Consider the following 14,035-nt stretch of genomic DNA (forward strand, 5'->3'; position numbering starts at 1 on the left):
AGACCAGAATGGGTCCACTGTCTGCACCGTTCACTTTCCAGCATACGCTCACAAAAATCCATTACACTGGAAAACCCATAAACATAAGATATACCTGCCCTAGGTTAGAAGCGTCTCATCTCCCAGGAAATGGTGCTCTGCGCATTATTGAATATGTATTTTAAGTTTCAATTTTGCTGTAATTTCGTGAACTGCCTGGCGAGATTACTTTGATGACGCAGGCATGAGTACAGAGTGGGCTTTTATGTTTTAAGTATTAACCCATAAACAATATATATATATATATATATATATATATATATATATATATATATATATATTAAAAAAAGCAGTTTAATTGTAACTAAGGAGCAGCTGCTGACCTCTCCTCAGCCTCCTTCTGGATGCGCTCCAGGTATTTCTCCAGGTCATCCGGAGTCTCTTCATGCAATTCATTGTAGTTCACAAGCTTTGGTCGTCCGCGCTTTGGCCTGCCGGCGGCTGTGAATCTCACCGGAGCATCTTCCTAAATGAGCCAAGAACAAACACCAGATTTAAATAACTTGCAATCGTTTATATGATGGCCAATCCAGTTTTGAGAAACTAGAATGATAGGACAGGTAGACGGTGCAACTGTGAATGAAGACTTTTGGAAATAGAAAAATGCAGAAAATTAGCTAGAGCCGTCCGGAACCATTATTAGGATATAAAAATTAACATGAATTGGTTTAAAAAGGGGCAGTTCAACCAATTTTTTTGTGCATTTTTCCTGTTTACCCTGGAGTGGCATCTATCAATCCAAATTAGGGATGCACTGAATGGGAAATTCTTGGCCGAAACCGATACCGAAAATAGGAAACAGTTGGCCGAAAACCGAATGCCGAAAATGATTTTTTTTAACCAATGTTGTTCAGCTACCCGATTATGGAAAAATGTATGATTATGGCAAAACTTAACTTAAATAATAAATAATCACTATTATGGGTCCATAAAACATTTATTCAGCACTTCTGAATGCATACAGTACATTAATTCCAAGTCAAGTGCATTTTCTTTTCTCTGTAGGATAACTACAAAGTGCATTCAGAACAAAGCCAATGTACTTTAAAACTGCATAAAGATCTGCACACATGAGAGGGAGAATAGCTTATAGCAGACTTAATGATGTTACTGTACTGTACAGTACTGTATTTGCAAATCTCGTATGTCATAAATGTATAGATGTAGCAGTACTGTCTATCTGTATGTCATATGTCCTGATTAATTGAAAATGGGGGACCCTGATGTAAACAAGACGAAAGTCTTTCTCTGGTCTCCATCCCCTTAACAATTGTGTGTATTGAGCTGTACTGTATTGTACCCATTCTGCAATCTGTTAATAAAGTTTTCAATCAATCAATCAGAGAGAAAGAAAGAGAGAGAGAGGTAGATAGATAGATAGATAAGAGAGAGAAGACGTGTGGCTGCCGCCATGGCGGACATCTGTGCTCTACTGAGCGCACCTTTCTAGTCCCCAGATGAATGTGCTCTCTTGACTTTGGCACAGTAGACGCGCAACGTGTATTCTCGAGAATGATAATAATACTCTTCAGATTATATTATCAACGACAGACAGCGTCAATGTGAGAAACACAATCCCTCCCCCTCTCGCTCTGAAGAATATGCATATTAGATCACTCAGTGATTAACCGCGACGGGCATATAGTAAATAAGGATATAAAGCATGTTAAAGACGCATTTATTGGACGCGTTGCGCTAGGGCTGGGCGATATGGCAAAAAATCATATCGCGATAACGATATGATAATGTTATCATATTTCTCGATATCGATAATTATCGAAATTGTTATAAGTATAAAAAAAAATTATAACATTTTTTTAAACAACAGATGTATGTTTATTTTGCAGCAATTCTTTGTCGTTGCTGCCATCTTTAGTGTTACATCCCCTCACACTCCAGTTCTCAGGCTGCAGCTGGTTTAAAAGCAAAAGTAAACCGGCTTCTCTGCTGGCTGTGGCTCCAGGGGAGTTGAACAGTTCTGGTTCTGCTAGTTTATTTTCGATCTTTTGGCGCTTTTTTGGTGGACAAACCACAGCACATGTGCACCGTGACTCGTGACTGGAGTCTAGCTCTGCTAGCACACATAGCCTACTGTGTACAGACGGTTTCAAACTGTATTTTAAATTAGAAAGCTAACAAAATAAATGGACAAGAGAAAAATAAATCTCAATTTGGTCAGTATTGTCATTTAGACAAGCAAAGCCATTACTTTAAGTTGCAGGCAAGAAAGACAAGTCTGTCCACCGTCTCTGGTTTTAAAACTGCCCTGTTGCAGGTCACAAAAAAAAAAGATTTTTCTATATATTTTTTTTCGATATTCGATATTGATTATTAAAATATATCGCGATATTTATCGTTATATTGCCCAGCCCTATGTTGCGCGCGGAGTTTACATAGAAACAGCGCGACTCCCGAGTCCCAAGAGGAGTTATCACAGGCTGCAGAACGCAGGACTGAAGAGCTCACGTTGCGCATGTAATGACTGAAGCCGCGTTTTGATGACATCATCACAACAACACGCGTTAGGTTACAGGTTGTTTCTGTTTCGGTGATATATTTTCGGTGAAAAAACTCTTTCGGCCGAAAGCCGAAAGGCCATTTTTGGCCGAAAACTTTCGGTGGCCGAAATTTCGGTGCATCCCTAATCCAAACAGGTTTTGTTGTGATTTGATTAGTTCTGGAGACATCCGTCGTCACTCCAATGGAACTGAATGACACTCCCGTTTGTGAGATTCAAAACGGCAAGAAAATACATTTGAGAAACTCAAATATACTTTGGTAGAAAATAGTTCCTACATGACAACATGGTCTCTGGATTATCTTAACACTTCCAGTGCCATTCACTGATTTACACGTTTCTGACGCCCGACCGTTGAGTGCCAATGACGCTTTAACACGTTTCTGGATCGTTATTTCTTTTATTCATAATCCATCGAGGGAGCCTGTGCAGGCTGTCCTGAATGGGTCTGAGATCGCAAACGTCCAATACCGCCGCCTAAAGCGGCCGGTATTGCACATCCTTGGAAACTCTCTAGCTTGGTCCGTCCGTCGGATCTAAAAAGTCCGGTGCGGGTTTTCCTACTCTGGCAGGAGTAACGTTTATAACACATGGATTGAGGAGAATAAAGCACCGCCGGTTCATGTTCTTTGGTGGATTATGTTGGCAACACGATCGACATCAATACTTGGAATGGCGATCAGATAATTGGAATATTCTTTTTGCAGTACAATCTAGTCAAGGTAAGGGCTATATGGTATCAATCTTGCGTTGATCCAATAATTCCTTCCCCGCGATCGGAGCGGGTCTGTAATGTACTGTGTAATGTATTCCGTTGGTGACGATCGAAGCATAGAAACCCCGCCCCCCACCCTTTCATGCATGCATGATGAAACATAATACCGATAATATAGCATTGATTTCAGATTGATTGTTGATCCAAGCGAGGAATGGCACGGTTTCTAGTGAAATGCACTAAACGCTGCTTAGCAGCGTTTCCTGGGATTACACAGAATTACTCTAAAACTATACTCATATTCACCACGGTATAAAACGGGAATGTATGGATGAAGAAATTATTTCTTTTTCACAAATTGAACGATAGATACTCATGTCAAATGGGCAATCGTTTTATATCCATAGCTATGATATTTAATATAGTTTTAGCCCTGCACCGGCATGTACCCCCATTCATTAAAGCGCTGGCACACGGCCCACAGCGACCTCTGGCGCTGAATGTGTTAAAGGGGACATGCATTGCTATTCCTTGCACTATTTGGGCAACTTTACACAATTCCTGTGAGTCTATGGAAGACATCTATAAGTTTTGTTTCCAAAAAATTCATTGTTTTATATTTCTAATGAAGTACTTTTATATTTTTTTTATTTTTTTAACTATTTTTCAGCCTCAGGATTTCAGGCTGTTATTGGATGGGCTCCGCCCATAAGCGCTTTGACAGTCACCCACACAGCGTGATACACACGAGAGAGAGAACGAGCAAGAGAGAGAAGAGACGCATCCCCGACAGTCAAGTTTGTGTGTAAATGCTCCGACGAGGGAGAGGGAGAGGAGAGATGCGTCCCCGACACACACGCAGTCAAGTTTGTGTGTAAATGCTCCGACGAGGGAGAGAGATGGCGCACACACATTTTTACACACACTTCTGCACGGTCCCTCTCTCTCTCCCTCTCGTTCTTTCTCTGCCTGTCAAAACCCCTTTGGGGAAGTGTCGGGTTACACTATGCGCTACAACCATAGAGGGGGCGTTACTGCAAATCAGTACCTTATTCACGTCAGCAATACAGTCAAATCAGAACGGCTTAGTTGAGTGAGGGAAGATCTCGTGAACTCGAGACTAGACACTGATGAGTCAATATGATAATTAACGACACAGACCACATTGATATAATCCCCAATTGCTAGGAAATAATGCTCAACACTGGAAAAGGCCATTTATAATGCATGGGACCTTTAAGTAACTGGGTCATGATTTTTGGAAAGAGACAGTTTTTCAAATGCATTTTCTTTTCATTTTGAGCATCACAAACCGAGTGATATTCAGCTCCATTGCATTGGGAGTGACGGCAGACGACTCTACAGCAGATATACCCAAAACTAGGCAAATCACACCAAAATCATCTGGACGTACAGTATATACAGCACTCTGGATAAGAGGAAATTAATTTATGAATTCTGGGTGAACTGCCCCTTTAACATTCCTTCTAGGGGTGTAACGGGACACAAGTTCATACCTACCAACCTACCCCCCCCCCCCCCCCCCCCCCTACCACCTTATTTCAATATCTACAAGTTTTACCCTGAGGGGTGATTTACAATAAAGTGGCAAGTGCTAAAAACTGAAAAGTAGGCTAGAACTTAGGGCTGGGCGATATAACGATAACGATAAATATCGCGATATATTTTAATAATCGATATCGAAATAAAAAAAAGAAAAATCGAAAAATCGTTTTTTTTTTTTCCTGCAACAGGGCAGTGGACAGACTTGTCTTTCTTGCCTGCAACTTAAAGTAATGGCTTTGCTTGTCCAAATGACAATACTGACCAAATTCAGATTTCTTTTTCTCTTGTCCATTTATTTTGTTTGCTTTCTAATTTAAAATACATTTTGAAACCGTCTGTACACAGTAGGCTATGTGTGCTAGCAGAACTAGACTCCAGTCACGAGTCACATGTGCGGTGGTTTGTCCACCAAAAAAGCGCCAAAAGATCGAAAATAAACTAGCAGAGCCAGAACTGTTCAACTCCTCTGGAGCCACAGCCAGCAGAGAAGCCGGTTTACTTTAGCTTTTAAACCAGCTGCAGCCTGAGAACTGGAGTGTGAGGGGATGTAACACTAAAGATGGCGGCAATGACAAAGAATTGCTGCAAAATAAACATACATCTGTTGTTAAAAAAAAAATATATTTTTTTTTAATACTTATAACAATTCGATAATTATCGATATCGAGAAATAAAATAAAATTATCATATCGTTATCGCGATATGATTTTTTTCCATATCGCCCAGCCCTACTAGAACTCACAAAAATTGTGTTCGCAAAACAAAAGAAAATAAGGTAGGCAAGGTGTAGTTTACATAGCTTGCATACAACTTTGTCGAAAGTTGATCAAAATCCGAAGTATTTCCAAACAGGGCTTTTAGATTGCTCAAGAGTGCAAATCACTGTCTTCACGACCTGTTGGGTTCTGATGTCTACCATCACGCCATGCGGCTGTTACTATTTGCACGTTCTTCAGCTCAATGAAAGTGACACTGCGTGTCTCCTATCCGTCGTGCAGCGCATTCAGGCCCATGCGAGAAGTTGAGGGGAAGACAGCCAGGGGCTGTTTCGTTTTACCACAATCTAATATTCATTTTCACAATCGAATGTATGTTTTCTTCTTGTTTATTATTTATTATTAAATATTAATTGACAGCCCTACTTAACAGTAAGTGCACACTACATCACCCCTGAATGGAACATGGAAAGCAGACGCTCTGCAAACTTTCCCCCACCATACCAAAATCTTATCAAACAGTGACTTCAAAATCGAGTTACTCACCGAACCGTGGTTTTTGTGTACCGCTACACCCCTAATTACTTCCCATGACTATGTAAGACAATGAATGCGATTTATTTCCCCAGTACATTCCAATGGTGTTACGGCTAACGTTTGGGAACTCTCGTCCTTCTAGTCTCCTGATGAATTGAAAATGGGGGACCCTGATGTAAACAAGACTAAAGTCTTTCTCTGGTCTGCATCCCCTTAACAATTGTGTGTATTGAGCTGTACTGTATTGTACCCATTCTGCAATCTGTTAATAAAGTTTTCAATCAATCAATCAATCAATCTCTTAGGTTAACCTTACCTTCACTTGGCCCAGCATCTTGGCGATGGTCTTGTTGACCACCGCGGTGTAGAAGGTCGCCTGCTTGTCCGTCAGAGGGGCGTAAACGAGGATCTCCTTCTTCGGTGGTACCTCCAACGTCACGTCCGACTTCAGCCTCCTCAGCAGGAACGGAGCCAGAATCTGAAGTCACAGGGGAAATCATAGAAGTTTCCCAAAATGTATTTAAATCTTTTTTTCTTACAAGCATTGACTGGAATACCGTGTTTATATCTCACGGGTCGAACAAACCTCAACGTTATTGCCATAAAACACAGCGTATATTGTTTTACATTTCTGTGACTGTCTAGGAAAATAAACGGGTCTCAATCCGGTGATCCGCCATTATACAAAAATAACTGTACTTACAGTAGATTTCATTCACGGTCTTTGCTGCCCTCTATCGGGCGCCTGGTGGTACTACATCCAGATTTAACACTGGTGTAGGTGCCTAAATGCCTAGTCTGGTAAATAAGAGTAATTTCAGTTCATAGAAAGTATTTACCATTTATTTCATGGTGTTTAAATAGATGAATAAATAGATAGATATTATTTACAGTAAAGAAGTTAAAATGTTAAGACAATTCATGTTTATTAATAAGAATGCTTTTTGTTACAGTGTTAGTATTTTACGTGATATTTGGCTGATAGGCAGAGGGACTTTTATTTTGACGTGATAACCGTGATGTCATGATTACCGTCAGGCGCGGTATGGTGGCGAATTAGTTTAGAAGGAAATAGAATAGAATAGACTTTTAATAGAATAGACTTTTAATTGTCATTGCACACAAGTATACAATGAAATTTCAGGGGAGCTCCCACAGACCGTAGTACAATATATACATACATGAAACACATAACTGTACATATAACAGAATATTTTAAATAATATAACAGAATATTTTAAATAATAAAGTGCATGATGGGCGGTAACAGTGGTTATCAAGTCCAGGTAAGTGCATGGTGCACGTGAGGGGACAGTCAATGAGAGTTTAACAGTCTGACTGCTTGGGGGAAAAAGCTGTTCATAAGTCTTGAACTCTTCGCATGTATGGACCGGTAGCTCCTCCCTGAGGGAAGGAGCTGAAAGAGGTGATGTGCTGGGTGAGACTGGTCCTTGATAATACACTTGGAGCGGTGGAGGCAGCGGGAGGTGAAGACTGAGGTGATGTTTGGTAGAGGAGTCCCGACGATCCTGCCTGCCGCCTTCACCACCCTCTGTAGAGCCTCTTGCTCTGCCTTTGTGCAGCTGGAGAACCACACAGACACACCGTAGGTCAGCACACTCTCAACCGCACAATGATAAAAGTTGACAAGGAGATTTCGTGGCAGGCCAGCCTGCTTCAGCTTCCTTAGGTAGTATAGGCGTTGCTGAGCTTTCCCGATCACTGAGGCGGTGTTGGTGCTCCAGGACAGGGTCTCACTCACACTGAGACCCAGGAACTTGAACTCAGTGACCCTCTCCACTACCTCGTTGTTGATGAGCAGAGGGGAGTGGTCAGGCCTTGATCGTCTGAAATCCACTATGATCTCTCTTGTTTTCTTTATGTTGAGCGCCAGGTTGTTGTGGTCACACCAGGCTGTAAGGTCTTCCACCTCCCTCCTGTAGGCAGACTCAGTCGTTTGTTATGAGACCCACAACTGTGGTATCGTCTGCGAACTTGATGTAATTGGAGGGGTAGGAGGGGGAACAGTCATGTTTGAGCAGGGTGTACAGTAATGGGCTGAGTATGCAACCCTGCGGGGCGCCAGTGCTGAGAGACAGGGTGGACGAGGTGTAGTTGCCCCAGCCTGACGGCTTGTGTGCGGTTTGTGAGGAAGTCCAGCACCCAGTTACACAGTATATTACACAGACACAGGGTTTTGGAGTTTGCTGATGAGTTTACGGGAGAGTATAGTGTTGAAGGCAGAGCTATAGTCGACAAAGAGCATTCTTACGTAGGTGTTTTTCTTCTCCAGATGTTCTAGGGCGGTATGAAGCACAATGGCTATAGCATCTTCAGTTGATCTGTTCTGCCTATAAGCAAACTGGTATTGGTCAAAGGAGGCCGGGATGATGGATGTGATGCGTTTCCTGACCAGTCTTTCTAGACACTTAGCAGGGAGGGGGGTGAGTGCCACAGGTCTGTAGTCGTTCAGGCACGTGACAACTGACTGCTTGGGTACTAGGGTTGAGCATCGTTTGGATTTGAACGATTCCGGTTCCGATTCTCCATATCGATTCCTGTTCTAAACTATTCTCGATTCCGATTATTTGAGGTGCAGGTGCAGGTCAAAACAGGTCACAGCTTATTGCGCAGGAGATTTAAAAAAAAATTTAGAACATTTTTAATTTTTTTCATACTATTCACATTTTCAGTTGACTTGATACAGTTACTGGTATAATTGTGGATGTTTTGAAGCATGCTGCTGGGACATATGATAATAGCAGGGAAAGATTAAATATATCTAAAAACCTCAGTCAGCTGATCCGGGGGCGTGTACCACTTCCGCAACGTATTTGATTTCCGGGGTTGGCCTGATTGGCCGCGACGGCCACGTGACGTGCGTGGCACGCCCCCGCGGCAGCCGCAGCGGCAAGCCACGCACGTTGGCGAAAGCAGGATGAGAGAGCGTAGATTTCGCTGTGTATCATTTAATAATTTAACATTTGAAAGGCATACATTGTTGTCGTACAGAAGTACAGAATACTTTTATCCAAAATGCTTCCTACTGTTACACTGTTAGAGACTGTGCTAGACAAATGAATGACTAATTCGTTCAGAAATAACGTTAGTAAGCACTGCTTATATGCTTATTATGTCTGCGGGGTACAGTAAACGTTTCTCCCGGTACATTCTGAAGAGCACACCGCTGTATGTTGGAGAACCAGCGGTCTTCCGCTCCTCCTCACTCGAGTGAGAGCAAAGCCGTGCGAGGGGTGCGGCACCTCGGCACAGCTCAGCCCTGTGTGAGACGCGAGCAGGAAGGAGGAGATGGGAGTCCTTCCAATCGGAATATGTTGTTTCTTTACACATATGTTGGATTATGAATATGTCTTTATAGCTATGCTGCCAGGCTGGAATATGTTGTTTCTTTACACATATGTTGGATTATGAATGTCTTTATAGTAGAGCTGGGCATAGATTAATTTTTTTAATCTAGATTAATCTACCTGCAATCCTGGAATTAATCTAGATTAAAATGGCTCAAAAAAAATATCTGCCGAAGGTGTTCAAAATAGGTGTGTTCTACCCAAATAATTACCAGAGGAGATTTATCCTCTCCTCTTCATCCGAGGAGTCACCGAGGAGTCACTAGCTGTTCTATCTCCTTGTTCAACAGCATGAACATGTCTCTTCTTTTTGTAATTTCCAGTGTTTCTTTTAAAACCAGATTTATCGTAATTTTCTGTGCCCTTCCTTTGATGCCATTAACATTGTTACACTGATATTGACAGCTCTCTCCAGTGTCAAATCACTCTGTCAGTAGTTTCTTCTGTGAACCTTCATTTCTTAATCCACAGACAAACCTGTCTCTCAATGTGTCTTTTAGTGAATCTCTAAATTCACAATGCTGCTGACTGGTTGCTCACACACAGACTGCTGCAGAAGCAGGTTTCTCAACAAATTCAGTGCAAGCTCAGTGTAACAGTTCCATGAATGAATGAAAACGTTATTTAACAGATTGCAGAATGGGTACAATACAGTACGGCTCAATACATACAATTGTTAAGGGGATGCAGACCAGAGAAAGACGTTTGTCTTGTTTACATCAGGGTCCCCCATTTTCATTTATTTGCTCCACATTGTCATTAGCCCCTTTCGTGACTGATGCACTGAGTGAATCCACAGTCACTTGCTCCTCAATAGGAAACCAACCTAGATTTACCATGAAGGACTGGTTCTGGCCGAACCGTTCGTTATACAAGAATCACAGAGAAATTACAAAGGTACTCACAGTTGCACGAGGATTTCGGACAGAGATAAGGGATGGTGCGCATGCGCTAGCTGTGATCACCCAACGGCGGAAATAATGCCGTTTTGAGCAGGTTATAAAAATTATTTAAAATGTTTATTAGCAACGCAGAGCTTTCAAACCATCCGGTATCTTTGTCCGAAACCCTTGTGCAACTGTGAGCACCTTTGAAACGTCTGTGATTCTTGTATAACGAACGGTTCAGCCAGAACCAGTCCTTCATGGTAAATCTAGGTTAGTTTCCTATTGAGGAGCAAGTGACTGGATTCACTCCGTGCATCACAGTCACGAAAGGGGCTACATTGTCATCAAACGGTCCAATATTTCCAATAACCCAAGCCATTTCTGTTGTAAACACTCACGATAGTCCAGTCGATCCTTCCTTTAGTGTGTAAAGTGGATTTCCTCCTCTTGTAGATGTTTCCCAGTGCCGCCCGTAATCAACGTGAGCTAACATGCTAACTCGCTAACGTTAATAATGTAAACAAGGCTTGCAACGGACTTCTTTTTTCTTGCATTGCGCAGATTCAGACGTCCTCATCGCCGAATTGTGTTATATCCTGAGGACTTCTTAACCTCACCTGTATAACAATGATTACCGGACCACTACTTTAGTTTAACACATTATTCTGACTACAGCTCCGGTAGTGCAATCACTTCCTGGTACCACAGCTGGGAACTACGGCAAGTATTTAAGGACAATACAGACCCAACGTTGAGAAAAAGATTAACGGCGTCAATTATATTATCGCGCGACACTAGTCTCGCGATAACGCAGCACGTTAACGCCGTTAACGGCCCAGCTCTACTTTATAGCTATGCTGCCAGGCTGGTCCGCGACCCTCCGTGCTGCGATCACCAGCGGGGAGAATATGCTCACGCGAGCGGCATCGCTGAGCTCTGGTGACGGTCTTATTGGGGCTTATGACGAGAAGCAGTAACACAACATTGCAACTGTTGTTACTGCTTTCTGACCGAATTAGTCATTCATTTGTAGCTATAAAGACATATTCATAATCCAACATATGTGTAAAGAAACAACATATTCCGATTGGAAGGACTCCCATCTCCTCCTTCCTGCTCGCGTCTCACACAGGGCTGAGCTGTGCCGAGGTGCCGCACGGCTTTACTCTCACTCGAGTGAGGAGGAGCGGAAGACCGCTGGTTCTCCAACATACAGCGGTGTGCTCTTCAGAATGTACCGGGAGAAACGTTTACTGTACCCTGCAGACATAAGCATATAAGCAGTGCTTACTAACGTTACTTCTGAGCGAATTAGTCATTAATTTGTCTAGCACAGTCTCTAACAGTGTCACAGTAAGAAGCATTTTGGATGAAAGTATTCTGTACTTCTGTATGACAACAATGTATGCCTTTCAAATGTTAAATGATACAGCGAAATCTACGCTCTCATCCTGCTTTCGCCAACGGCAGCACGCTTGCCGCTGCGGCTGCCGTGGGGGCGTGCCACGTGGCCGTCGCGGCCAATCAGGCCAACCCCGGAAATAAAATACGTTGCGGAAGTGGTACACGCGATCCGCACACTCCTTCAGTATGCGGCCTACCACTCCATCAGGTCCCGCTGCCTTCCTTGGGTTGGTATTCCGGAGGCAACACCTGACGTCATGGTGGCTCAGGACGGGGGCTGTGCCGCTGGGGGGGGGGGGGGGGGGGAGGGGCTGCACTACTTGGTCCCCGTTTGCTCTGTCGAACCGGGCATAGAAATGGTTCAGCTCCTCGGTTAATGTGACGGAGCTATAAATAACGTAGATTGTAGCGGCAGTCAGGCCGAGTGATGAGTGGAGCCAGACAGTTTTCAGACCCCTCTCTTTACCTAGGATAACTTTATTAATCTCGCTCGATATAATTAGGAAACGTGAAAGTGTTAAACCCGAATTGGACATTAAACAGTTAATACTACGTTGTGGTCAGTGGCTTTCTTGCATATGGATGTGGAATGGGAGAATCGAAGTTAGAGAGCGTCCAAAGCTTATGGCATTAACGTGTTTTGGAAACTACAACTGGGATCCGACAGGAGATCTTTGACCATATAAAGCCATTTATAGGCCCGATATTCTATATTAATATTTCATATTGCATTTGTCCGGATGGCAAAATTCAGTACTGCATCTACAAAAACCCCTGTAAATGATCAGCCCTTTGTTAATTTGCCTAGCTTTTTACTAGACTTGATCTCAAGAAGTAGATGAATGAGCTGAGCTCAGTGGCATCGTTTAGCTTTTAGTCATTGTAAGCATGTAGAAGTGGAGCAATCTTCCATTTACTTGGGTATGTACTTTTAGGCACATTTTCTGAAAATATGGGTAGGAATCAACAGGTTAAGGAATTGTAATAAGGAATATTTTTGAAGTCTTTGCCCTCCTGCAATGATTACTCGCGTAATAATCATGTGGCGTCAATTTACTTTTTTGTCTATGCTTGCAGGTCATGAGAAGGTATTCCCATGTTTTTAGGGGTGGCACATTAACACTTTCCGTGCCAGTCCTAGATACCCCGTTGAGTGCCAACGATCTATTCAATGACGGAGCGCTCACATTTGTGAACGCATAAACTATATCTTAAATTATGGCTATGTGTCTAATACGACCGTCGCTTATCAATGACTTGTTTGCAGTCAACATTGTCGAAACGTATAGTTTTTTTTTTCTTTTTTTAATCTGTTCATTTCCATTTTAAACCATTTTGGAAAACGCTCGTTTTTTGAAACTTTCAGAAAAAATTAAGTTTCTGCAGGAATTCGGCTTTACTGTAATACACAAAACACATCGTAATTTTTCTGCCTATTTATGAATCGTTTTCAAATAAACGCTAGATTATCGATAGTATATGTGTACTTATGCACGCTATAGAAGCGGGCTGAAAAATCGATTATTATTTCCTGATCAGCACGCACGCACTCACAGCCACACACACATATGGGACACGTTGATAGTGAAAACAGCTCAGATTATCCCAAGACTGGTAAAATAGATTCCTTACCTCAGATCAGATGTTCTCCAAAAATATTATTCCAATTCCTGATCGCCATTCCAAATATCGATCGCGTTTATTGATCCAACGCTGGGTGGTCGAAAGACATATTCCACGCGGTTCTGATGGTGGGCGATGACTGCAATAGGCTCGGATTACATGCCTGACAAGTAAAATGTGGAATCCGGACTCTTTTTTCCCCAACCATTTCATTCAGTCCAATCCAATGGGGTGCAATACCATCCAGAGAGACGATAGGGGGCGGTATTTTCCCTGTTCAAGCTCAGACAGATCCCCACTGGTAACGTGAGGCTAGATTGATGAAAAATGAATGGAAATCGATAATAAAAAAAATAACGATTAAAAATGAGATTTCTCGTCGGTTGGCACTCACCGGTTGACATGAACTAACGAGAATTCTCATCGCTGGCACTCAAAGTGTTAAAAAGGTTGAGCACTACAGATGTAAGGAATGGGGGTGTAACCATTACAAAATAGGTTCTTACTTGATGTAGCATGCTCAGGATGTTCTGTTCCCGCTCATTGGCCATCACATTCTCAGCATCATCACGAATGGTTTCGACATCAAACCACGACTCAAAGCTGGAGAAAGATAAAACATTCTACCATTAGTTGTAATATCTACACTATTAAATTTCATC

The 14,035-nt window shown here is 42.4% G+C and overlaps 1 protein-coding gene across 3 annotated transcripts in view; it reads right to left on the reverse strand.

Annotated features, from left to right (window-relative positions):
• The window catches only part of hells (helicase, lymphoid specific), a 51,662-nt gene that overhangs the window by 13,203 nt on the left and 24,424 nt on the right, over positions 1-14,035 (reverse strand). For all 3 annotated transcript variants that reach the window (XM_084321650.1, XM_084321651.1, XM_084321649.1), the window contains 3 exons: positions 13,880-13,976; positions 6,408-6,569; positions 363-505 (listed from right to left, as the gene is read on the reverse strand). In XM_084321650.1, the coding sequence (XP_084177776.1) occupies positions 363-505; positions 6,408-6,569; positions 13,880-13,976 (402 nt within the window). The remainder of the gene's footprint in view (positions 1-362; positions 506-6,407; positions 6,570-13,879; positions 13,977-14,035) is intronic.

Source organism: Notolepis coatsorum (genome assembly GCF_963971535.1).
Source record: "Notolepis coatsorum genome assembly, chromosome: 9".
NCBI classification, from domain to species: Eukaryota; Metazoa; Chordata; class Actinopteri; order Aulopiformes; family Paralepididae; genus Notolepis; species Notolepis coatsorum.